General features: G+C 31.6%; 3 protein-coding genes and 1 long non-coding RNA gene across 6 annotated transcripts; 2 read left to right on the top strand and 2 right to left on the bottom strand.

Moving 5' to 3' along the window:
• Positions 1-3,047: 3,047 nt before the first annotated feature.
• On the bottom strand, positions 3,048-5,996 carry LOC111309774 (uncharacterized). 3 transcript variants are annotated; one of them, XR_016330268.1, is made up of 5 exons: positions 5,527-5,996; positions 4,474-4,500; positions 4,057-4,297; positions 3,347-3,416; positions 3,048-3,262 (listed from the first exon to the last, which is right to left on the bottom strand). It is a non-coding gene; the product is annotated as an uncharacterized LOC111309774 (long non-coding RNA). The 3 variants fall into 3 exon arrangements; XR_016330269.1 differs by lacking the exon at positions 4,474-4,500 and having other exon boundaries at positions 4,062-4,297; positions 5,527-5,991; XR_016330267.1 differs by lacking the exon at positions 4,474-4,500 and having other exon boundaries at positions 5,527-5,989.
• LOC111309773 (LOB domain-containing protein 33-like) lies at positions 3,423-5,505 on the top strand. The gene is made up of 2 exons (XM_022908780.2): positions 3,423-4,259; positions 4,375-5,505. The coding sequence occupies exons 1-2, from the start codon at positions 3,981-3,983 to the stop codon at positions 4,777-4,779; spliced, it is 684 nt and encodes a 227-aa protein (XP_022764515.1). The 5' UTR covers positions 3,423-3,980; the 3' UTR covers positions 4,780-5,505.
• A 4,423-nt stretch (positions 5,997-10,419) lies between the features above and the next one.
• Positions 10,420-12,933, bottom strand: LOC111309772 (AT-hook motif nuclear-localized protein 15-like). Its single transcript, XM_022908779.2, has one exon. It carries the CDS (start codon positions 11,742-11,744, stop codon positions 10,737-10,739), a length of 1,008 nt encoding a protein of 335 aa, XP_022764514.2. The 5' UTR covers positions 11,745-12,933; the 3' UTR covers positions 10,420-10,736.
• An 8,472-nt stretch (positions 12,934-21,405) lies between these two features.
• Positions 21,406-22,954, top strand: LOC111309771 (putative transcriptional regulator RABBIT EARS). Its single transcript, XM_022908778.2, has one exon. It carries the CDS (start codon positions 21,832-21,834, stop codon positions 22,660-22,662), a length of 831 nt encoding a protein of 276 aa, XP_022764513.1. The 5' UTR covers positions 21,406-21,831; the 3' UTR covers positions 22,663-22,954.
• The last annotated feature ends 1,673 nt before the right edge of the window (positions 22,955-24,627 follow it).

Here is a 24,627-nt window from a genome sequence, read left to right as displayed (position 1 = left end):
CGTGGCCTAATTCAGGGCCACAAACTAAACCATTTCAATAGAAGGAAAAAAGTAGGGAAAATAGGGAGAAAAAAATCAGATGGAAACTATTGCTTTCACTCATAGATTTTTCTGAATTGAAGAAAAAAAATAATAAAGATGTTAGGGAATTGGCTCAAGAACAGCTCACATTAAACAAATCATTTTTACACAAATTCAAAGTTATTGGAATTGAAAAAATTGCAAGTTGCCTATCATCAAGTAGGCAAAGACATCTGGGGACTTTGTTACAGTCAAGTTTCCCCCACAGTGGTCCACTTTTCCCCAATTGCAGCAAACATGCAGCACTTGAGAAACAGACAGTAGCCATCATTCATCATAATTTGTGGAAACCTGATAACAGATTAAAAAAAAAAGGCTTCAAAATCAAATTTAGAGTGGGGTTCTTTGTATTTGGTTATGAATGAAAAAATTAAGTCAGTTTTTTTTATAGAACTTGGTCACATATTGTTTAAGTATTAATCCAGGTACTCCCTGGAACAAATATGATTGCAATCATATCAGTACCTTTTGAGTTAGCTTCACAAAGATACAGTGTTTCTAGCATCTTCAATTCATGCACTACCAGAAGTTCAAAAGCAAAGAGTGGAATTAACCAAAAACCCTGCTACTCTTTTCGGGTTCATGCATGCTTACTTACGGTAAAGAGTATATCACTTATAATTATTACATTACAATTAACCAATCATAATTCAAAATTACATGAGATTTATCAAAATTTTACATGAAACCTACGCTTACAGTGAAGTAAGCTTGTTACTTGTTTCCATATTACTCCACCAATCACCATGCGAAAACACATCTTAGCTACATGCTTAGTCATCAAAATCAAGTATCTACGGGAACCTAAACTTCAAGTGATTCGCATTCAATCCTAACACATCTTCATTAGTTAAGAAACTTAGCTGTAACAAACTGAGTCGATGACAGCTAACATTTGGCAGAAAAGAAAATTAATTGGAGCTCAGTTGCTTTCTTATCTATGATCTACTAGCCATAGCTTGGTTTCTGTCAAAACTACTAGGAATGTGACTCATACAAAGCAGAGAGGAGGTGACCATGGGAAGAGCTAGAGCAAAGGGTAGCTATCACATCCAGATGTAAAGAAAGAAATCGATAATGGATCCATGATAAAGAAAGACACTATCATCGTTAAACTCGAAAGCCGAAAAGCTCCCCTCCACCATCCCACAACCCTTTCTCATGCGTAAGTTTCATTGCAAATTAACAAAAGGCTTGAACAGCTACTGAAAAGACAGAAAAAGTAGGAAATTCATGTCACTAGTAAACAGCATTTTGTCTGCCTACCTGTCTCTCTCACTTTCTGAACATTTTCCTCTTTTACTTCCTTAGAGCCTTGAATCATAAAAATGATAGAGACAATAAGCAAAAGTTGAATTGAAGCTCTCACAGAGTTGCTGCGAGTATTCATTTTTCTTAAAGTACTATAACATAAATATGAAAGTTCGATCCTCCAAATATGAAGATTTTACGACGTATATCCAGATTTGAATCCGAACACTCACTTCTGAGTCCGAGTAACATAACTCACCAACTGTGGCTGATAGGTATGTAAGCTGAGTTTGTAACTCCTGCTGGAAATGTGTTACTGCCCACCATTATTAAGTGGCCAACAGCCAAACCTGATTAATGTCAGAATAAAATAAGAATAATAATGGAGTACGGACAAAAACCAAAGAATTAAAAACTGCATAATTATTGGGAAGTAACATATCAAGACAAATCCAGCCCTCTATATATCTAACCCCTAAACTAGGAATTTACGCATATAAAGCAATATAATTTTGTTCTCATTAGCTGAAAAGATGAATGTTTTGAAGCCGTAATGCACCAGTTTATGGAACTTGATTTTGACTAAAAGGTTAAAGTAATTATTTCCATCATGAAACCATATAATAATGGAGGCCGGTTCCTATCTGATACTGAGAAAGGACCCCAAAATTTATATTTCTGACAAGCTTTCAAGCTTCACAGGTAAATAGTACTGGATGAAATGTCCGAACATTTTTAATAATAATGCATTGCATGAATTTCATGTGATTTAAAATATGATTATTTTTTAAGAGTCATGTTTGAAAAATTATATATATCTATATATATATATATATATATATTTGAACTGTTATATCTATACAAATAAATGTTTATTTAAATAGTCATATTTTAACAAAAAAATTTATTGTATTATAAATAGATTTTTTATTTTGAAAAATAAAACAATAATTTTCAAATATAACAATTTTATGTTAAATTCTCCCTCCATTGTTCAAATTTAGCTTACTTCCATAAAGTTTTGTTGCAAAACTTTTTATAAAAAACAATAATGTTGTTACATGTTATAGAATGCTCAATGGATTTATTTCGTCAATATAAAATGTAGTGAATTATTAAATTTCATTATATCTTTAAGATTTATCGGTAATAACTCTTTTGCATACCAATTAATCATTGAGTTTTATTGTATCTTTAAGATTTATTTTTAATAATTTTTTTTACATACCAATTAATTAAATGATGAAAATGAATAAAACCTTAAGAAAAATGATATTATTACACATCTTAAAGCCTTTTTTTAATTTCTCATGTTCACGAGGATTTGTTACACCAAACCAATATGAGAGACTGCACCCTTAAAATAGTTCCAAGAGGATATTAGATTGAAAGAAAGCCTAAGAATACCCTTAATAGTCTTTGAGAAAAAATAGTATTGATATATATAAAATGTATTTGGTATACAAAATTATAAAAAGATATGATAAGATAATATTATGAATAAGGTTAAATTAAATAATGTCTTTTTATCTTGTGTTTGATATGTGTAAAGATTAAAATAAAATAATTTATTTATTGATTAAAATTATATTTTCTCAAAATTTATACAATTTAAATTATTAATGTATTTTTTAAGAATATAATAAGATATATAACTTCAATCTTAAGAATTAAAAATAATCCTTTCCATTTTGAGAGGATTGAATCATTATATATTAAGACAATAATTAATCATCATTATAATTTTAAATATAAATCAAATATAATACAAGATAATTATTATTCTAACCTATCTATCATCCGATTCCCCTAACATGACTATAGCACAATAACACGAGCATAACTGTCCCCAGAAGAATATCGACACTGCCAAACTATTTGTACCAGTGATTTGATTGAGTTGCAATTGGCTCAGAAGAGAACAAGAACACTGGCACAGTAGAGATTAAATGAATTAGAAAGGTTATTATTCTCATTTACAAACCCAATGGATTAGAAAAAGCCAAAAACATACAAAAAGCATTGAGAACCAATCAGGTTCTGTAGTTTTCAGACAAAGATTTGTCTTCTGCATCTGTCGGTACCTGTCATACAAGGATTACATATGTGTCAGATTAGTCATGTGTTCAAAAACTTCAAGTAACTTGTTAGCAAGAAATTAAGAACTGGAACATTGGAAATGAAAATATTCACATATCATAAGCTCCAAAGATCAGTGACCCTTCTACAACTTTTCATAACTGCCATATAAAGGGAGAAAACAGATTATTGTGTACTTGTCTACATGATGACATTGTTCAGCAAGAATACTTTAGCATTCAATTATCTCTAATTTGTTTAGAGCCCAACCAATCATAATGATGATTGAGTGTTCTATTAGAGTAGCCTTATTTGTTTAAGAATCTTCAAGATAAAAGCCCTTTTAAGGCATAAATTAAGAGAAACTTTCCATATTTAAGAAATGACAATGTAGGCCATAATGGAGACCCAAAAGAACAAGCATTTAGATAAAGTGATGATATCCCTTGGGCTTAACAACAAGAAGTTCCAAGCCTTTAAGTGATGGTTATAAAGAGGAAATCTTACTATCCTTTAGTTCTACAGAAAATATATCATTGACACAGATAAGTGTGTAAAAGCTTAGGAAAATGACAGGGCTTGGATCTTCATGTGGAGCATGCAAATTCCTGAGGAGAAAGTGCACAAGTGAATGTGTATTTGCACCTTACTTTTGTTATGATGAGGCTGCAAGTCACTTTGCGGCAGTGCACAAGGTGTTTGGTGCTAGCAATGTCTCAAAGCTATTATTACAGTTACCGATTGTGTATCGAAGTGATGCTGCTGTCACCATATCTTATGAAGCACTAGCTCGAATTCGGGACCCCATTTACGGTTGTGTTGCTCATATCTTTGCCCTTCAACAACAGGTTTCAATGCTGTTATATTACAACTCTCTCTTCAATACCTGTACAATCGTGTTAATACTCATGATCAGTTTTAACTCAACAGAATCACGCATTGATCATCACTTTCACCTTGCAGGTTGCAAACCTACAAGAGGAAATAAAAATTCTCATTAACCAAATGACCAATCATGCAGTTGAGTTTCCCGGCTGCCTAAATCCTCATGCAGCTACTTACTCTGATGGTAAGATACAATTTGATTCCCTGCATGAAACCATCAGCACACTCTATTATCAAGATGAACAAGCAACACTCCACAACCATCCAGGATTTATAACTGGAAATCAAATTCTCAATGGTGAGTTGTGTCAATCAATTCCACCTTCATACAAATGGGAGGAAGACCTAAACTTTCTCTGTGACTTCTACCAAAACATTCCGGAAATGTACTTCCAAGGAGTGGAATCAGGAATCCTCATAGATTATCCATGCATGGGAAACAGTACTGTAATTACAAACTGGGAAGGTTCAATCTGGGAGTAAATTCCAGCTCTCATAACAAGGAATTGGTTCTTTTAATATAAGAATCTGTCTCTACAAGGGAAAAGTTTTGTACAAGCCGTGATGTAATTTATGTTAGATTACCATGATTCTTATGATGGATGTTTATGTCTGTTCTATTTTGAATTTCCAAATAAGCACCTTGTCTTCTAATGTATCGGATGTTTACACTAAGAAGATCGTGAACATATAGAAAAGTGAACTCTTAAGTCTCAAAACTATTGTTTCTTATAGCAATTTTGGAATAAAAAGGCAACCAAATTAGGGAAGTTATTAAAGAGAAGATGATGCAAGAGCTTGCTATTAAGGATGTTAAAACACAGGGAAGCTTGATCATGTCGAAATCAAAACCACCTATACAAGCAACAGTCCTTGTTTAATCAAAATCAAGTGTTAATTTCTTCTTTTTTCTGACATAAGTTGTCAAAACTACTGGCAACTTTATCAGTTAGAAGCAGAGGAAAATATATCCATTGAATGATATATAAGTTTTGTTGCGGGCTATACAAGCTGAGTTATTGAATTCTATCAAACAAGTAATTAACAACAAATCCAAGATTGATCTAGATGGAATTCTTGTCAACAGTCATAGCCAAACTCTACTAGAAGTGGTTTAGAATTATGAACTGTTCTTGTTCCCTTCAATTCTATTTTTCTTCTAAAAACAAACTTATTATGTGAGGGAAAAAAAAACAAGTTAAGAATTCATGTAGTAAGAATTAGACCAACCTGGAGATGCCTGAACTAACAAGGAATCCGAGGTGAAAAAGAAGAAACAAAAAACCTCGACACCATAGGGTGGAAATAACTTGTTCTGTTTCTGGTTTTGCTTGGATGCTCATACATGGATTAGATCAGTGGTCATCAAGAGACCTTGGGCTCAGGATATCAGAGTTTTAGTCAAGTAAGATCAGGCATCCACTTGGGCTTGTAAATTAGACAATGGACATTAAAATTTTCTATGAGAAAGAAGAATGGATTGAACCATCAAGAATATTACTCTACTATTATGTAAGAAGAAGCTAAAGATCCATGGAACAAAATACATTAATACTGTCAGAGAAAAAGGACTTTCCTTTTACTAATTGGAAGGTCCAATGACATGAGCAAACTGGCTGGAACTTTGAAGTACCTGTAACTGTGGGCTTGGGTATTTCTTGTCCATGTTTCAGTGCTTGGAATACAAAGGGAACTGGCAAAAATCAAGAAGCAAAGGCCCGGGCTGAGGCATAAGGGCAAGAAGTATATATTCATTGCCACCACTGACCAATCCTAAGCAAAAAGACCATTGAATCAAATTGGCCATATGGATGTTTCGGTAATTCAAAATTAGACTGTCAATAAATAAAAAATTCAACTAAATATATATATCAAAAACCGTGGTTTCTAGCATCATTTTCCAATGTTTTATCAGCAACAGAAAATATTTAAAGATGGATAGATACAATAAACATTACTACTTACTAACAAGAACTCTGCTTCAGCTGCAAAGAACCAGAGTTTTTCTATTTCTAAATGTGATGTTATTTGACACTTTCAACTGTTAACATGTTGTCAAAAACAAAAAAAAAAAGTAAACTGGGGGGATAAAAACCCAAATTTTCAATTTTTTTTCCTTTTAATTTAGTGTGCATTGAAGATTTTTTTTTTTTTTTGAAACATGATAATCTGGTTTCTACATTTTTTTCATCAATTATGTAGAACATGGATGGACATCAGTCAAGATCATGAAAAATACTCATTTAAAGGCATATATTCAGATTTAGTAAATATAACTCTAGATTTAGTAAAATTTTCTTCCTTTTTATCCCTCAAATGATTTCACCAAGTTGAAATAGAAATAGATTTCCTTGTTTATTAATTGAGTATTGAGGGATCAAAGCTCCTTTCAAACTTAGGAGCAAAGAAGAAGGAATAAAAAGAAAATAACAATAAAAAAAAAGAAAATGGAAAAGAATATTTATGTTGTATACATCCATAATTTTATCAAAATCAATACACAGTGATAAGAATTTTAAGCAATTTAAGTAACATTTTTTAAAAGTATTTTCTTAAAGTTTATTAACATATTTTCAAGTTCGAACTTTAGTTGTAATCCAAAAAAAAATACTAATATGAAAAATTATAAAAGCTAAACAAAAATGAAGGCATTTGTTAGTTATAAACTTGATAATTTTTATATTTATGTAGTATAATTTATTAAAAATGTATATATTTATAACGTATTTTATATAAAAATTACTTATCACAATTCGAATCGACCTGAAAATATAATATATTTATTAAATTTAATTATAAGTTTTGTTAAAATTTTAATTATATCATTTTTATATTTTTTATTTATATTATTTTATATCATATTATCGTATTTAAAATTATTATATCTAATTGATTAAACCTATACCCATGTATTAAAAATAAACCGGTTTACACGTTGGACTGCAAATGATCTTGTGGCTGTAGAAGAAAGAGCCTTTTTCCTTTGACCTTATCCACCCGTGATCCAAGGCTGACACTCCAACCTAAACCCTAAGCCCCCACCTTTCCTTCGCTCACTCAACGTTCGTACTTCTGGCCATGCAGTCTGCTAATCAATCTGGATCCATTGCTGTAATAATTTTTTGCTTTCCTGAAACTAGAATAGTAGATTAACATTATAGCTTGCCAGGAGATGTTTATGCACATCATTAATCCTGGTTAATTAGATGCGTGAGCTAGCATGGATTCCGGTTTAGTTTTGAGTTTGTCAAAATTTCAATCTTAATCACTAAAATTAAAAGTTTAGAACTTTACGGATAGTTCAGGCGATTTTACTAACTGTACAAGGGAAGTTAATTTTAGTAATTTCAGCTCCTGTGTTCTTTCAATCCGGTTCTTATAACTATGCTCTTCACCCTCTGAAATGTGTAGTAGAAGAAATTGAAAATGATTGAATAATAGAGTGACTATAAGATGTAATTAACATGACATGAATGATATAAAAATGGTCTATATTCTTCCCCTGGAAAATGCAACAGCAAGCCTATAGGTAATTTTTTCAGGAAATGGGCAATTACTTTATGTCCTATCTTATAAAATGGTTGATTCAGAAGTGTTTCCCATCCAATCAGAAAAGCAAGATGATGAGCATATTTACTAAATCAACTGTTTGCTGAACTACCCATCTGCAAAAGGTGCTTCAGCAGAAATGACTGGTGCATTCAAACAATGGTGTTGCATCAAATTAAAGATGATGCTGAGCAATGTGCCCCCTTCCAATTTCTCCCCTAGTGCCCTAGAATGTTTGAATTTAATAGCATGATAGAGATATATACAGCTGGATCGATGGAATGGAATGTTAAATCACCAGCAGCAAATCGTGGCTACAGCAAATGCATGTGTAGACCGAATAGGTAACCAAGTTGTATTGGCTGAACTTTCCCAAGAATACATGCAATATTGACGTTTTGATCAGTTTTGTTTGGCAACTGGGAAAAAGAAACAGTGTTTTCATGGTCTTTACCTGTTACGAGCAATAATAATTACACCAATTCTCCATGAACCAAGTTCCATTCAAATTTCTAATGACATAAAAAGCGCAATAAGAATTAATGGTAATCAGCTGTTTTAAAGCCAGCCTCAGCGATTATATTCAACCAAAATGTCATACATTGTAACTACATTAGTCCCACAAACATTTCCATAATACTGTAATAAAGATTTATGTACATTGTAGGGTCAAGTGTGTGGGCATCAAATTACACACAAGCAACTGCATTTCTGATATGGATTGAGGTGAGGGGGAGGAAAACCATGATGGTGGATCAATAGTTTAGAGATAACCAAAGCATTCCTCGAAATTATCAAAAAACCATTTGAGTTCGAATCCCCCATTCTAACAATCTACAAAAATTGTTTCCCTTGATATATATTTCGTTGAAGCAATTATAATGAAGCCTAAGATTCCTTTCATGATCAACAACCATGCCCCGAAACAAGGGTTAAGATGTAAACAAAATCACAGAAAAGAACATGCAAATAGAGGAGTAAACCTATCTGCACACTTCCATGAGCATTTTTGCATCAGTAGTTTGGTAGAGTAGGATTGACTTTCTAAACAATGGCATCAAGTTTGGTTTAAAATTTTTCTTACAAGTTTTAAGAAGGTAAAACTAGTTATCTGCTTTTTGATACTTGTTTCACATATTTAATTTCAATAACTACTACCATAGAAATTTGTCCTCATATCAACAACCATTGACTAAAGGGAGAAAAATGAAACAAAAAGACTTCAAATACATATTCATTCCAGCCTAACTAATTGAAACCAATACTGCATTTGCATAATCAGACTTGTTTAATGCACAGGCAATGGTCATACTAAAATACTCAAAACTGTTTAAGCTAATGAAATTTAAAAACTCGACTGACAGTGGATGAGATAATTTTTTTTTATATATAATTTTCTCGTGTTTTAATATAGAAGAAACCCTTTACATTCTTTATAACAATTGGCAATGTCTGCATTTAAAGAAAACAATTGAAATACTTCATCAAACTAAAAAGAGACATCAACATATATATATATATATATGAGAAACTAAAAATCATGTTTAGACCTTTTTTTTCCTTACAAAAACAATTATTTTAGGTTTTAACTAATTTTGTAATTAATTTCTATTTTATATTTTATATCTAAATATAGCCTCTTCGATTACTAGCAAACAAAATGACAATCGCAATAGATAAGATCAAACTTAACAAATTAGTCAATAAACTTTATGACAGAGACAACAAAAATACTATACGTAAATGGAAAAATCTCAGTCTCTATTCAAATTCATTGGCGGCTGAGTAGTGGTAAAAGGCATTAATGAGGCAAATGAAACAATTCAGAAGTCAAAAATGCTACAAATTGAGGCATTAACAAACAAAATATGCTCTAGATTTTGATCTAACAGGGTCTTACTTTTTTTCTGTCCTTTAAAAATTGGTAGGAAGTACTAGTAGCTAGTAGAAGCAGATTTGAGAAGCCATGTGGCAGTTTGAGATGATCCTGGAGGAATGTCAAATATCGCAATAAGCAACCCAAAGACTCACATATGTAAAGTATGGAAACTCAGTTGTACTTGATTTTGGAGTACCCATTTGAATGATGTTAAAATTTCAAGTAGTGCTGACTGCTGAAACAACCTAATTTGGGGAAATGCAGATGAATCAGCCTCAACTTTTCATCTCCCATCATTTGCCCCCCAACCAAAATTTCCTCTCTCTTTATCTCAGCAAACCAAAGTGAAGTTTTCTCAGTCAAAGCTCTGCCAACCTGACTAGCTAGGCTAACATTGAAGTACTATCTCAAGCTTCTCAGCAGTCAGCACCATTGTCATTGTTCATTAAAAAAAAAGAAAGAGAATCATAAAATATTGAGAAAACAAGATAAGTTTTAACAAGCATACCATGAAAAGAATCTTCTGATCATATTCCTTTCAACCCACTTCTTCACTTCAATTTCGTTCTCCTACATCATCAACATGCATTCCTCCAAGAAAGTTGATCAAATAGAGTTAAAAGAAAAATACCAAAAGACTACTCGTAAAACTTAACCACAGATTAAAGAGCTTGCACCAAAGAAAATTTGCTCAATAGGAAGAAATATTCCATTTATTTACCTACATCATCAAAGATGCATTGCTACACCAAAAAAAAAAAGCTGATTAGGGAATAAAAACAAGAAACACTTCTACAAAGTTCTACAAAAGCACCTCTAAAACATAATTAAACCTCACCATGAACTTGATTAAATTCACAAAAGATCAGAAACTAATCCAAAAAGTCCTTTCTCCCTACACTTACATGGAAATTGTCATTACATTTTTTATACAAAACCAGTCAGCTAATCAAAGCACCTTCTACAGTCTCTCCACCTTCACCTCTATCTCCAAATCCATTCCCCTTTCGTGTTAATAAGATGGCGGTGGACGCGGTGGTAGAGGACCCCAAAACACATCATGAGGCATTTGTCCATTAGGCAGTAAATTAGTAGGCAGATTATACAAAGGCATTGAACCACCTTGCTGATTATCATGACCCAAACCTTGAGACTGAGACCCTGAATTAGCACCACCACCACCACTACTACTATTTTTGTTGTTACTACCTTGCTGCTGCACCCCAATCCCGTCGCTGGCGCCATCGCCTCCCCCACCACTATTATCATCATCCTCTATTGGTAACCTCTCATAAACCGCATTTGTAAACGTCGCCGCGACAACCATCACTGGCCCTGACGCTACCAGGGCCCCAACCACACTCCCTCCCACCACCTGCCCTTGCCCGCCAGCTAAATACACCGTCAGTCCCGTAGCTCCGGAAGGAGATGGGGCAGGAAAAAATGCACCGGATAGTGATAGAATCTCGAATCTTCCATGTAAAGTGACCACTCCACCAGGGGCAGCTGGTTGGCGAAGGGTAACATTGGCAACAATACCACTGCCACTCAAAACCGACACGCCACGGTGGCGACGCTGAGCGAAATTAGCTATACACTCAGCTATGTCACTGCCACTAGTGATTTCAAGCACATGGCTACGGAGAGAATTAGGGCTTTCTTTGGTTATAATAACGGGGGGCCTTGGTTTGTTCTTTGAACCAGGTGGTCTACCTCTAGGACGGCGAGAAGCTGAACTTGAACCAGGTTCAATGGTTTCAAGAGCAAGACTTCGGTCTTCAGGTTCAACATTGTCTCGGCTATCTTCATTGTCTTCTTGGTTTTGGTTAGGGCTGCTAGTGCTGGCATTGGAGGGGCTAATGTTATCTCTAAAATCTTGGTTTTCTCGTCTGGGTCCAAGGCGGTTCAAAGCTATTTGATGATCTTCTTCAGATGGGTTTCTAAGGTGAAGAGATGGAGTTGAAGTTATTGAATCAACACCTCTCATTGCCACATTTCCAGCCCACCAACGATTAGCCATAGTTCAAAAGCAAGAAACAGACCTTTTTAGGGGGAATCAAAGCAATAAATCAAGATGGAAATTAAGAAAAGAAAACCAAAATGAATGGGAAGATCTTCTTTGTTACCGTTAAAGAAATGAAAAACTTGTTTTTTCTTTGTTTGTTTGCTGTAGTAGATAAAGAGAGAGATCTCTATCCACCAAATCTACTTGATACAATCCAATACCTTATCTGTTCCACTAGATTGCATGAATCAGACATTTAAGATATGGGTTCCTCCTGTTTTTGCAACCCTAACCTTTAACCTCAAAGACTGATCCAAAACAACCCTTCTTTTCTTCAACAAAATCTCATTCTAAAACCCTCCCAAAGAAACAAAAAAAAAAAAAAATTTCAAAATCCCAACTTCAAACTGTAAAAATACCTTGATTGCAGCTACGTGAAACTTGAAGTAACTCAGTGGTGAAGGTGAAATCTGCTTTGCTTTTCTTGTTTTTGGTTTTTTTTCTAGTACTGGAAAAAGGATTGTTTGAGGAAAAAAGGTAAACTTTTGATGTACCTCCTCTCACTCAATTTACAGAAAAAAAACGAAAATCATGGAATCAAATCACACTACGAGTATCTCTCAGCTTAGTACGGTTAACTCTAGCTTGGTTTCAGGAGAAAGGGGGGTCCTCTTCAGTTTTTTCCCTTGTTGCTCGCAGTTGCAGAGCCTAACCCTGTTGGGGTTTTTAAGTCCTGCTGCAAAGTGTACGTTAAAGCTATATCACTTGACTCTTTTTCCCTCAGTTTCGCTTTCTCACAGGATTTTGTACGATATAACGATTGCTATGTCCAAAACGCCATTAATATAGCGGTTTTGCAGAGCCCGGTTTCCCTTTGTCTCCCTGGTTTTTTGTTTTACTGTTTTTGTTTTTGGCTTTACAGGGTTTGCTTCAAGCTAAACGTCCTTCAACGAGTCGAGGGGATGAGCATTTATAATCTACATCTACAAACTTGCAAACCCAATCATCAGTATATGGTGACTGTTCATCCTTGATGTTATCATGTGGTTGATTTTGATTGGGGACGTTGGGATTGAGTTTTTGGATTTGGACTGTATTGGAAATGACTAATTTTCAAGCCCCCAGTTGCATGGGCTTTTATATGCTACATTCCAAAGCATGACTAGCTTTGGAATAGGGAAATGTACCAAAAATAATGATAGAATCTTGCTTCTAAAATGAATAATCTACCAATGATTGATCACTTTATATAGTAATATTAGTATATCTCCATTTTTAAATCAAGGAGTTTCAGTGGTTCAACAAGAAAAAATATTTTCAATAATTTATACAATTTGTTTTCAAACAAGATCGTTAAATTTATAAACTTTACATCCCTCCAATTAAATGCAAAAAAAAAAAAAAAAATTCTACTTTAGAATTTGAAGAATTCAATATTTTAACTTTCAAATCTTACCTAAGTTGACAAAATTTGAATTTCATTTAAAATAAAATTGCAAATGAGGGCACCCAAGTTTTGCTTGATTCAATAATTAATGTATTTTTTTCCTTTAAAAATTTTGGATTCAGATTTTTATTTTTTAATATAAAAATTGAATAAACCTATTTTAATTTATATCTGCAATCAAATCAAAAAAATATAAACTGATGTTTAATTAATAATTCAATTTCTAACTACATTTGATTAATGCAAGCATGCACCAAAAGAAAGCCTATATAGCAAGTAGGGTACCTAACCATGTGCTAGCTAGAATGTCTCCATGTGATGATCATTGATACGATTGGTTGTGGTGATGATGTGAAGGGTTTAAGATCAAGGTTATCGGAGAAATGGGTGAAAGGGAATGTAACAAAACCAAGATGAGTTTTCATTTCATTATTATTGAAAAGCAGCTCTCAACATTTTTTTTTAAGACAAAATTTAAGATAGATAAATTACTTAATTTTTAAGTCAAAATAAAATATATCATATTTGATAATTTAAAATAAATAATTATAAATCGTATATTTTAAATAATTTTAACAAATAATCACTTATAAAACTAAAATTTAAAATTTTTTCGTCAAAAAAAATGAATTTAAACTAATTAAATCAATTACTTGTTAGATATGAATATTCATATTTTTATGTTATATAAAAGATTAAAATTTATATATTTATATTATATTTTATATAAAAATTAATATTATTATTTATATGGATATAAAAATATAAAATATATTTTTTATTAAATTTATTTATAATTATTATTAAAATTTTAAATTATATTTTTTTTTATTTTTATTTATATTATTATATTACATCATTAGATAATATTTTAAATTATCAAATTTACTTAAAAATTAAACTAATAGCATAAGAGCTTCACTGTCTCTCCAAATCTCCCAGATGGTGTGGGGTAACGTGCACATGAGAGAGAGAGAGAGAGAGAGAGACAGGAACAAGAAAGAAAGAGTTTGAGAGGTGGGAACACGTCATTGTCTTCATGTCCCGACAATGTATCAAATGCCAAGACAAAGGGAGAGACTCAGACTGGAACATTTCACCACCCAAAACTTGGCTTAGCTAGCCAGCGAAGGGCCGCACCGTTTGCTTCTCTTTCAAGTCGTTTACTTGAACTCTCTTTCTTTCAGTCAAACACCGCATGTTTTTTCGCTCTGTTTTTGCTGCCTGCTGCCTGCTGCCTCACTGCCCCATTTCGGTGCACATATATCTATTGCTTTTTTTGTTCCCTTTAGAATCTTTTCTTTTGTTTATTTTCTTTTTGGCTTACCAAAGCATTTTGGTAATAGCATTAGCATCTTCAATACAGAAAGAAAAAAAAAAAGTTGCCCTAGATGTTTCTGTACATGGAATTGTCTCCGAATGGATTGAAATGGAATCAAGCATCTTTGATGACGCCAAGTTTCTTAAAGGGGCTTATATGCACTTTCAATCATCATCTTTCATTTTTCCTTTTTCTGAATTTGATTGTTGAAATTTTTCAAGACGTCCATCTGATTTATTAATAAAATATTATATATATTTTTTATTTACAGATCGTTTATCAACAAAAATACATTGTAAATTGATTGTTTATCTCGATTTTAAGAGCTGAGGGTTTACCTTGACATTGAAAATGAAGTAAGCTCCGGTACTCTTAAATTTATTTTGACCAAAAAAATAAAATATTACATTTATCTTCTTAATTCTAATATATTTATCTTTTTAATAAGTGATTAAAATTGAATTTTTAAAGATCTCAAATATTAAAAAAAAATTCATGTTAGCTAGATAAATTGTTTACGTTAAGTCATGACAAAATATATCATACTTAATCAAAATTATCCATTTAAAGCTCACACCGGATGAAATAGTTTGAAACTTATTTATTAATGTTGAGATGAACTATCTTATTAATAGAAATAAATCCTTTATTAATTTTAAAATTTATTTTAACTTAAAGAGTCCAACATTGTAAGTTTGCAATGAATAAAAAGAATGTAAAGATCTAAATTTGAGTAAATCAAATGCAAGAGAAAATTACCATATAATTCCATTAATTCCAACTTGTTTTCATGTAAATTGAAATTGGAGGAAAAATACAATGTTATATACATGTTTTTATTTCCCACTCAAAACTTATATATTACAACTTTTTTATTTAAAATTTTTAATTTATCATTAATTCTCAATCAATGTTTACTTAACTCGTTTGAAAAGAATATTACGCGTTTAAATTTTCAAACTCACAAATTTTAGGAACTGTTTCAACATTTATATCATCTAAGCTAATGCTCAATTGGCATATTTATGATACAACATACATTCAACAATAATCATCATTATCATTATCACGATTTATGAATATATAAACTAATGAATAAAAATAGTGAGCATGTTATCCAGAAAAAAATAAAAAATAAATATATACTCAGCATGAAAAAAACTTTACAAAATAAAAAAAAAAATTTACTTTCTCAGCTAAAAGGTGATAATATACTTGATAATTTTAAATATGATACAATGATATGATATGAATAAAATACATGAAGATAATACAGTTTAAAATTTTAACAAAAATTATAAATAAATTTAATAAAATTAAAAATATATATTTTATATTTTCGTATTAACATGAATTATAACACGTAATTTTTATATAAAATATAATATGAATATATAAATTATTAATATTTTATATAATATAAATATATGGTGGGGTTAATTGAGAAGCAGAATTTCAAAGGTTTTAACTTTTAAGGCATATGCAGTTATCAAATTGATCAGTAGTCATTGCTACAATATATTGTACACTGCCACAAAATGAACAACATTAAATATATAATGACAAAAATCGAAACTATAGACCCCTCTAACTTCTTCAATATACTTTGAATTTTGGCTCAAGCATTAATTGCACATTTATAATGTTCAAAAAAATATGGAATTGGAAGATCTAACCGACAAAAGCTATAAAAATTTCCAAATTCCAAAGCAATTTTATGATTTGAATCTTAATTGAAATTTTCAATAGTACTTATTAACACCTTAAATTTTTATTTAAAATTTTAAAAAATTATCTTCACTTTTAATAAAAATATATAATTAATATATTTTTTTTAACTAGATAAAATGTAGAAATATTTTTACCTAAAAAAATACAAAAATCTTTTTAAAAATAGTATTTTAATTGTCTTTAACCTCTCTCTTCAGTCTGTTTAAGCTACAGACAATTGTTAAATTGTTACATTTTGATTTTTTTTAAATAAATTTTTAAAAGTTTGACTTTCTATTGTTTTATATTTATTATTGATAAAAATATGAAAAAATTTTATAAAATATAATTAATTAAAATATTTAAAATAATAATAATAATTAAGTTTTAAAAATATTAATAAAAAATAATTAAAAAAATTTAATTAGGATATAGGAAGTAACATTTAATGTAAGTCCCAATTGTTATGTTCTTTTGCAAGATGCAATCAGCTTTGCCAGGTTCTTCCACACCTCTACCTCATGAGTCATAACTCCCCCACCATATCTTACTTATCACTAAATTCCTGCTCTGAATTTATGTCCACAACATTTAATGTTTGGCGATATGTTTAATTGTTATTGACATTAATGTTTACATTTCCTCTTTTGCAGGTTGGTGAAAACATAGACAAGCGGTAAAATTATTTAAATTCGATTTGATAAAAAATAAAAAAAAATTAAATATAAAATAATTCGAACTCAAAATGATTTAAATTGAAATTGCTATAATCCAAACTTATCGGTTGCTACTTTTATAGTAAAGTGTGTGAGTTTTTCTTTTTTTTTATGGAAATTGAAAATTAAAAAAAAAATCAGTTAATATATGTTCATAGACATTTGTTAGTGTTAGTTAAATTATTATTTTAAAATATGAATTTTCATTTAATTCACTTTTTTTGCCAAATTCATAAAAGATATTACATTAATAAATTACAAAATTTTTTCTTTATACATCACCTTAACAATCACCTCTAGGCTTTAGGCTAGAGTCACTCTAACATTTTTCATAAATAAAATAAAGAACCCTTTACCTATATGTGAATAATTAGAGTAATATGTCTTCAACTGTTTGGTCTAGTAGTTAAAACAACCTTAAAGAAAATATCAATGTCGGGGTTAGAACCCCAACCTTCTCCCATTCCCCTTAATGTAGGACTTTACCCTGAATGACAAAAAAAAAAAAAATTAGTCTTTAATAAAAATTGGCCTGAGCTTTTTTTGTTTGAGAAAACTAAGATTTGCACCAGATAAGATGTGTGCATCAACTACTAAGTTGGGGGTTTGAATTCTATTGTACCTTCAATGCCATATAATTAAATTCAAATATCAAATCTAACAAGAATCATTTAATATAAATTTTTTTATGAGTTTTTTTTAATGGCAGCTATAGTATTTTTTTTCTAATAGTAGCAACAATAACTTTTATTATTGTATTCTATTTCACAGAAATTAATCTTACTAACCATCTAAATGGACCCTAAATCAAATGGTCATTGAGCTTAAGTTCCAGTGCTTGGCCCAATTTATTTCAACCCCATTGGCGATTGTTTAAAGTAACCGGGCCACTCCACTATAGACCTAACCTTTTATTATAATATTTGGACCCAACCATGGGTCCAGCAAAAAGCATAGTTGGGCTAAGCCATAGACAATTTGGACCAACATATCTGACTGGTTCAGCCTATAATCAATCCAACAGAAACTTGAAATTGCAGGGTTTCAAACCTTTAACAAACCAAGCCCTTGAAGCTGATCATGAAAAGAACTAAACTGAAAAGACAAAATCATTGTCGATATCATCTGCCATAGCATTGTCAGAACCCCAGCAACACCAACAACACACCCCTAAAAAAACATGGCTCTTCTCTATCATTTTAACAATATTTCTTTGTCATTCAAAAAAATTCTTAGTAAAAAGCCCACCAAAGTCCCTTCTTTGCTTCATTAAAACCTTACTCTTTTTTAAACTATCATACACCCAAGGTACATTTTACAACCCTTTTTCACTGTCATTTCTCCTTTTTTTCTTTTTTTTTTGGTTCATTTAAGGTATAACCATGTACAAACAGATTTGGTGTTGATTGATAAGATATGAGTCTTTTGTGCCTTTTGAGAGTTCAACCACCCAGCTAACATTGTCCTTAGCTTATGTATTAACTAATATAAAATGAAAGGGACTTGCTTGAGATTTCTGTATATATCAATTACAAATTGTGCTTTATTCTTTAAGAATATTTACTTTCCATCACAATACACATTAACTCTTCAAATTAATAATTGCCATCAGTTTGTCAGTTTTCATTTCCAGGCCAAATTCCTGAAAAATTCTCAGCAAATGTCATATGAATTAGGGAATAGCATGAAAAATAATTATAAATACAAAGTTCAAGTGTTAACAATTATACATATCAGTCTAAACTGGACCAAAATAATTATAAATACAAACTCGATTTTATTCATTATTTCGGTTTCATTTTTATCATTTTGCCAACTTCGTCCATGAATCTAAATTTATGTGTATCTATTTATCACACCTAATATTATTGCATACTATACATCATCACTTGATCTTTCTGATCAGTTGGCTAATACTATATATATATATATATATATATAATTATTTTTATATCGCTCTATTATCGATCTATTTTTATAAATATATAACTCATTTTATTAAGTTATCCATTTGTTGGTTTGTAATCAAGTCATAAAACTTTAATTTGATATGTGTTTCTTTTTCAAAGTTTTCCTTCTCCCAACAAGTTGAAGAGTAAAGACATTTTAGGCAGAATCTATAAGTACAAGACAATGTTTTTATATAGTTTAATTTGTTTAAGAAAGGTCTATTAGTCTTCAATAGTCAATGATTCAGATTATTAAGTATTGTTCATCTTCATTTTCTCTCTTATTGTTTAAGCTTTTGGAATTATGCGATCTTGACCCAGCTACCACACAAAGAAAGAATAAAAATGTGTACTTTGGAGGTATTTGGGTCTTGGCTATGCATGCAAAGGAATCATTTATTGGCTGTTTGTGGCAAACTAATGAAATTCATGCTAAGATATGAACAAGATAAGGACCTTGTAACCGAAGAGCTTATGTCATCACCCCTAGGCTATAGCTAAAGCTTTATTTTTTATATGCTAATCCAAGAACAATTTCAATTAACTAGATTAGGTAACGATCTTCTTGATAGGCAAATAATTGAATGTAAGTCTTGAACTATATGTAGAAACATCAAATCTTCGGACCTTAGACTAATCCAAATTTTAATTTAATTAATTCACGTAATCATTCTTAAAAAGTAACATTTCATAAGTCTTAAATTAAAAACGTTACACCTGCAATAACTTTTTCATATTACGAGCTTATGGCTTTTTTTTATATAAAAAAACATGAAGTATTCTTCTATCATCTCATATGTTTTATCAAATTTGAATATTATATTTTGTTTTTTTATTATGAAAACATTTTGAAAATAAAATTCAAAATATATTAAATGTGAAAAAATGTACTTTTAAAATCATCTCGAGATAAATCAAGGCAAAACCCGAAAATACTTACCGTAGTACTAAAAATGTTGGAATCTAGAATTATAACCAATTACTTAGAAAAAAAGCAAAATTGTGCCCTAGCTCTTGTTTTGTTTATCATTGCCAATTGGATCTTTTAATAAGTCAGTTCCCTTATAATCTTAAGCAAGGAATAAAAATAACGACAGGAAACAAATTAATGCACTCATGTCCACAAATTGGACCACTAATTGGTTTTATTGGTTTTGTTTTGTAGAATATTATTGAAGGAAAAGTAAATATTTTGAAGGATATAGGCTTTAAGAAATAACCTTATTAAGTGTCATAACAATTGCTCTAATCTTCACTTCTATGAACCCTTTAATATTTAAAGCCTCACTCTAACATCAAAACAGTATTAGGTAACAAACTAGCTAATGAATTTCACTTCTAATTATGATTTGAATGAGTTAAAAAAATGCCCCCAATAGAGTAAACAAATTTTAACACGGACAACGACGATTAATCTTTGAATTAGTTAACACGATATTGAAGTTAAAATTTGGAAATTACGGGTTTTATATTAGTTTATGCACTTAGCATTTTTTTCAACTATATAAGTATAAGGATAAGAAAATTCATGAGTAGATTAGAAATTTCATACAGTTAGTTCGTGTAAGAGGTGACATGTAGCATTTTTTAGTTCAAATCCCAACATCTATAACCCCTTTTTCTTTTCCACTGTGACCTCTTTTATAAAAAAAAAAAAAAGAAACGTGAAAAATCATTTTTGTTTAGTTTATTGATCAATCCATCAAAAACGTTAATGAGGGGCCTTGTCAGTTTTCAAATGTCCCCATTTAATTCTATCGGTATCAAAAATTTTTTGTGACACTAGTTTACTCATTAATTGCTCCATGAATAAAAAATATTAGTCGTCTCCCTCTCTCTTTGGATGGTTGGTGAAAGATTCAGTTGAGAAAAGGGGAAAGGTCCAAGAGGGTATTTGATTAAAAAAAATGTAGTGATATTCATTTTGAGAGACATTATAAACATATTTGTTTATTTACATGTTGTTTGAAGAACATGACCAAACTTTTGTATGTGTACACTTCTCACAAATCGTTTGACTTGAAAACTTTGCATTATTAATTGTCTCAATCTATATGTCATTTCAGCTAAAACTTGAAACTTTCAAATTAAAATTACTTGCTTCAAAACAGATTGATTAGAAACCCTAGCACATTTTGTATTAAGCTGAACATGTTTTGTCTGAAATCCTTCCTAATCAGATTGGTATTCTGATCTTCAGGAATTAATTAGAGTTTGAAGGTTTTGGAATGTAAATATAAGAAAAGGGTTAGTCCATATATGGTAAGGAGAGGAGCTTTCTTTCTTTGTCAATTCAGCATGGTAAAAAAACTTCGAGAACAAAATCTTGAATGTATCGCATCGTACAGATGTGAAAGCATGCGTTTTTAAAATCTTCTAGTAAAACCTGAGAACAATACTCTAACAATATTTAAAAGAAAAAAGAAAGGAAGAAAAGAGTTACTTTCAGTTTGTGTAAACCAAGCAAAGAGAACTTAATGAAATAGCTATTTTCATCTTGTATTAATGACCGTTAGTTCTTTCACACATGTGGATCAATGTTTGACAATTGCTCAAAAATGGGACCCTTGGAAAATATTGCCAAAATAATACCAAATAACAATGACAGTGTACCAAATAAGCTAAAAAACAAGCAAATAGCTTCACTGGATGTGCCAAAGCAAAGCCCAATAAATTAAACCCCCAAAAGCTAGCAACAAGACTTTTTCATCTCAGCCTTTTTCCCTCATGTAGTTTTCATGTATTCAATGTCAATAGGATTTGTACCGGCTAGCTGCTGCCAATCTATGTACCCTCACTTCTATATTAACCTCTTGCCCCAACCGATGATCCTATTTCCCCAGTGAAATTGCTTATGTCAAACCACTTCAAAGTCTATCTCTTTCTTATTTCAGAATCATCATTTCTTGTTCTTTAAGTCAATCAATTTTCTGTCAAAAAAGAAGGGAAAAGAAACCCCATGGAACAGGCTCAGTATTGGATGTGGATGAGGAGGAGACATGGGTTTTTAAAGTCCCATTTTCAAGTATCAGTGAACTCTTTAGCTGATTCCTGGGAAGAAAAAGCTTTTGCAGAAGATGCGGCAGGGTCTTTGGGGGGATGTATTTGGCCTCCTAGATCATATTCTTGTAGTTTTTGCAGGAGAGAATTCAGGTCAGCTCAAGCTCTGGGTGGTCACATGAATGTTCATAGAAGAGATAGAGCTAGGCTTAAACAATCTGTTTGTCCCAACAATGAAGTTGTTCCTCATCAAAATCACAACCAAAATCCTGAGCCCAAATTCCCACATGAGACTGATGATCTGGACCATAACCCTAGTACTGTTGCCTCAAGTTTTTCAGCTTCTAGGGTTTCAGCTTTATCTACTCATGAAAATTTTACAACTTATTCCATAGTTCAAGAAGAGCACAAAGCGCAGTTATTTGGGTCAGATTCTACTGCAAAAAGAACTCTCAACAACATTATTATTTCATCTGATTCAAAACCTGACGCAGAAAAGAGTATCAAGCTGGTAGGGGAAGATTCTATGTGCCAACATTCCGATCATGATCACGTTGAAACCAATTTGTCTGTTGGGTTGAATTCTGTCTTTTTCCAAAACCGACCAACTGTGACTTGTGGAGATGAGGCAATCAATTACAAACGTCCAAAGATTGCTGTTTCAACACTGCCGTTTTTAGTTTCAAAAGAGCAATATTCTCCTCTTCAATGGCAGGTTCTTGGAATTAAGCCTGCAGCAGGCTCCATGGAGGACTTGGATCTTGAGCTCAGGCTTGGTGTTTTACAGTAATGGATGGATCAAAGTATTGCAACAGAAATCAACAAATCAATATATCAGTCTAACTTTGATTTTCTTGTTCCTTCATGTCACTTCTTTGATATTCACTGGAAAACAGGCCAAGGCGTATAATTGTGCACTGCAGATAATGAAAGCTTATTTTCCAATCATGTTTCTTATATTCCGATATATCTATAGTATAGCATCTTAGTTTTTCCGGCTTTTTTATCTGTTTTGACATTCCAACTCTCTTTTTTTTTCTGATGATGAAGATAATGATTTGGAGATTATGATAAATGCTAGATTATGATAAATGCTACTTAGAATCTTAATAATCACAGATGAAATCTTCAGGTGTCCTTTCAGAATTATTAAAATAAGCAAAGACTAATACCAGAAGATCATGTTCTACAATAAAAATCTCCATCTCCATATCTAATGTTTATCTGTTAAGCAATTAAATTCTTTCATGTTAAAGAAGAAAAGTCTTTACCTTGTTTTATGGCCATCTTAGTTTATTATATATCAATTTTTCAATGTTTTCTCCCGGCTGGGGCAGTGAGTGATTTAAGTAATTAAAACAGTTCTTAGATTTATTACTTGGAATGACAAATTGTCCTTTGGATCAGCTGATCCTGCATTAGTGTTTATGCTGCAGGAACAGTTTTTTACTAAAAGGACAAGGAAAATTAACCAATATAATTCCCCTTTTTACACTTTGAACAACTGTTATTAACTGTAATTTCACGCATGAACTATGTAGCAAAAATAGAGAAAAAAAAAAAAGGAGTTGGATTGATGAATTTGACTGTGGGAGTTGTTAGGGTGTGAAAGAACTGACAGTGAGTCACTTCTGCTGCTATTGGGAGACACATCACAACAGGAATTCTCTTTTTTACCTGCTAAGTATTATTATTACTATTGTTGTTGTTATATGCATCAAACCCAAGATTTATTACACTTTTTAACAGTTTCTCATCCCCCAATAATTCTGAAAACTTTCTGTTATCTTCCAGTCTCTTCTCAATAATCTCCAAAAAGTCCAAACTCTACACCTAACACAAAGGAATCAAGTTAATTAATGCATCCACGTCAAACTATATGCTACTATAGTAATTTCCTCGCGCCTTGGTGAAATAAACAATTCACTTCATTGGCACTATTTCCTCCTCCTTGAATTGTTTTTACAAAATTTTAATTCTAAATCTATTAAATATTATCTTAAAAATAATTAAATTAAATTTCGACTTTCACTTTTCTTGTTTCTTTTGTTTGTACTACTTGTTTGCTATAAGTTGGCTATTACTCTCTCAACTTTCAACAAACCAAACCTAACAGCCTAAAAAAAACTCTGCAAAAAAATCAAAATACAAATCCCCCTTAGCTAGCCTGGTAGCCAATATAGCCAATGTAACCTAGTGAAACCGATGGATCCTCCAGAATACACGGCGAGGTCTCTGAGTGTTTTGTAGTTGTTTTTTCAACGTTTAACTTTATAAGGAAATTTGATGATACATCACTGTTGACTTAATAATGGAGTTCTGCAGAGAAAAGGTTTTAAAAAAACACTGATGCGTTGCTATGTATACAGGAAATTTATGTTACCCCGGCAAAATTTCCTATTTTGATGGTTTCTTGTGTGTTTTTGGAGGTGTGGGGTTCATTGTTTTTTACAGAGGTTTTTAAAGACAGACACGGGGAAAAGAAACAGAAGGAAACTGAGGTTTGGGGTTCCATGAAATGCCCTGGAAAGATGTTAAAAAAGGCAGCATTGGGTTAGGGGATGAGAGGATTTAAGGTGAAATGGCAGAGAAGCACATGGGTGGTGGGGGATGATTTGTCTGTTTCCATGTTGGTTTCAAAAGATTCATTTATGGGATTTTCTCAAGGGGAATGAGAATATATTCTGAGCAAACTGCTAAGGGGTTTCCTTTTTTAGTTATGCCTTGAGAAACTGGATCTTGTGCGGTTGTGCCA

Source organism: Durio zibethinus, chromosome 19 (genome assembly GCF_047325235.1).
Source record: "Durio zibethinus cultivar Kanyao isolate XHJ-2024 chromosome 19, ASM4732523v1, whole genome shotgun sequence".
Classification (NCBI taxonomy): Eukaryota; Viridiplantae; Streptophyta; class Magnoliopsida; order Malvales; family Malvaceae; genus Durio; species Durio zibethinus.
The sequence above is the reverse complement of the archived record's forward strand: the minus strand, read 5'-3'. Positions and strand labels throughout refer to the sequence as shown.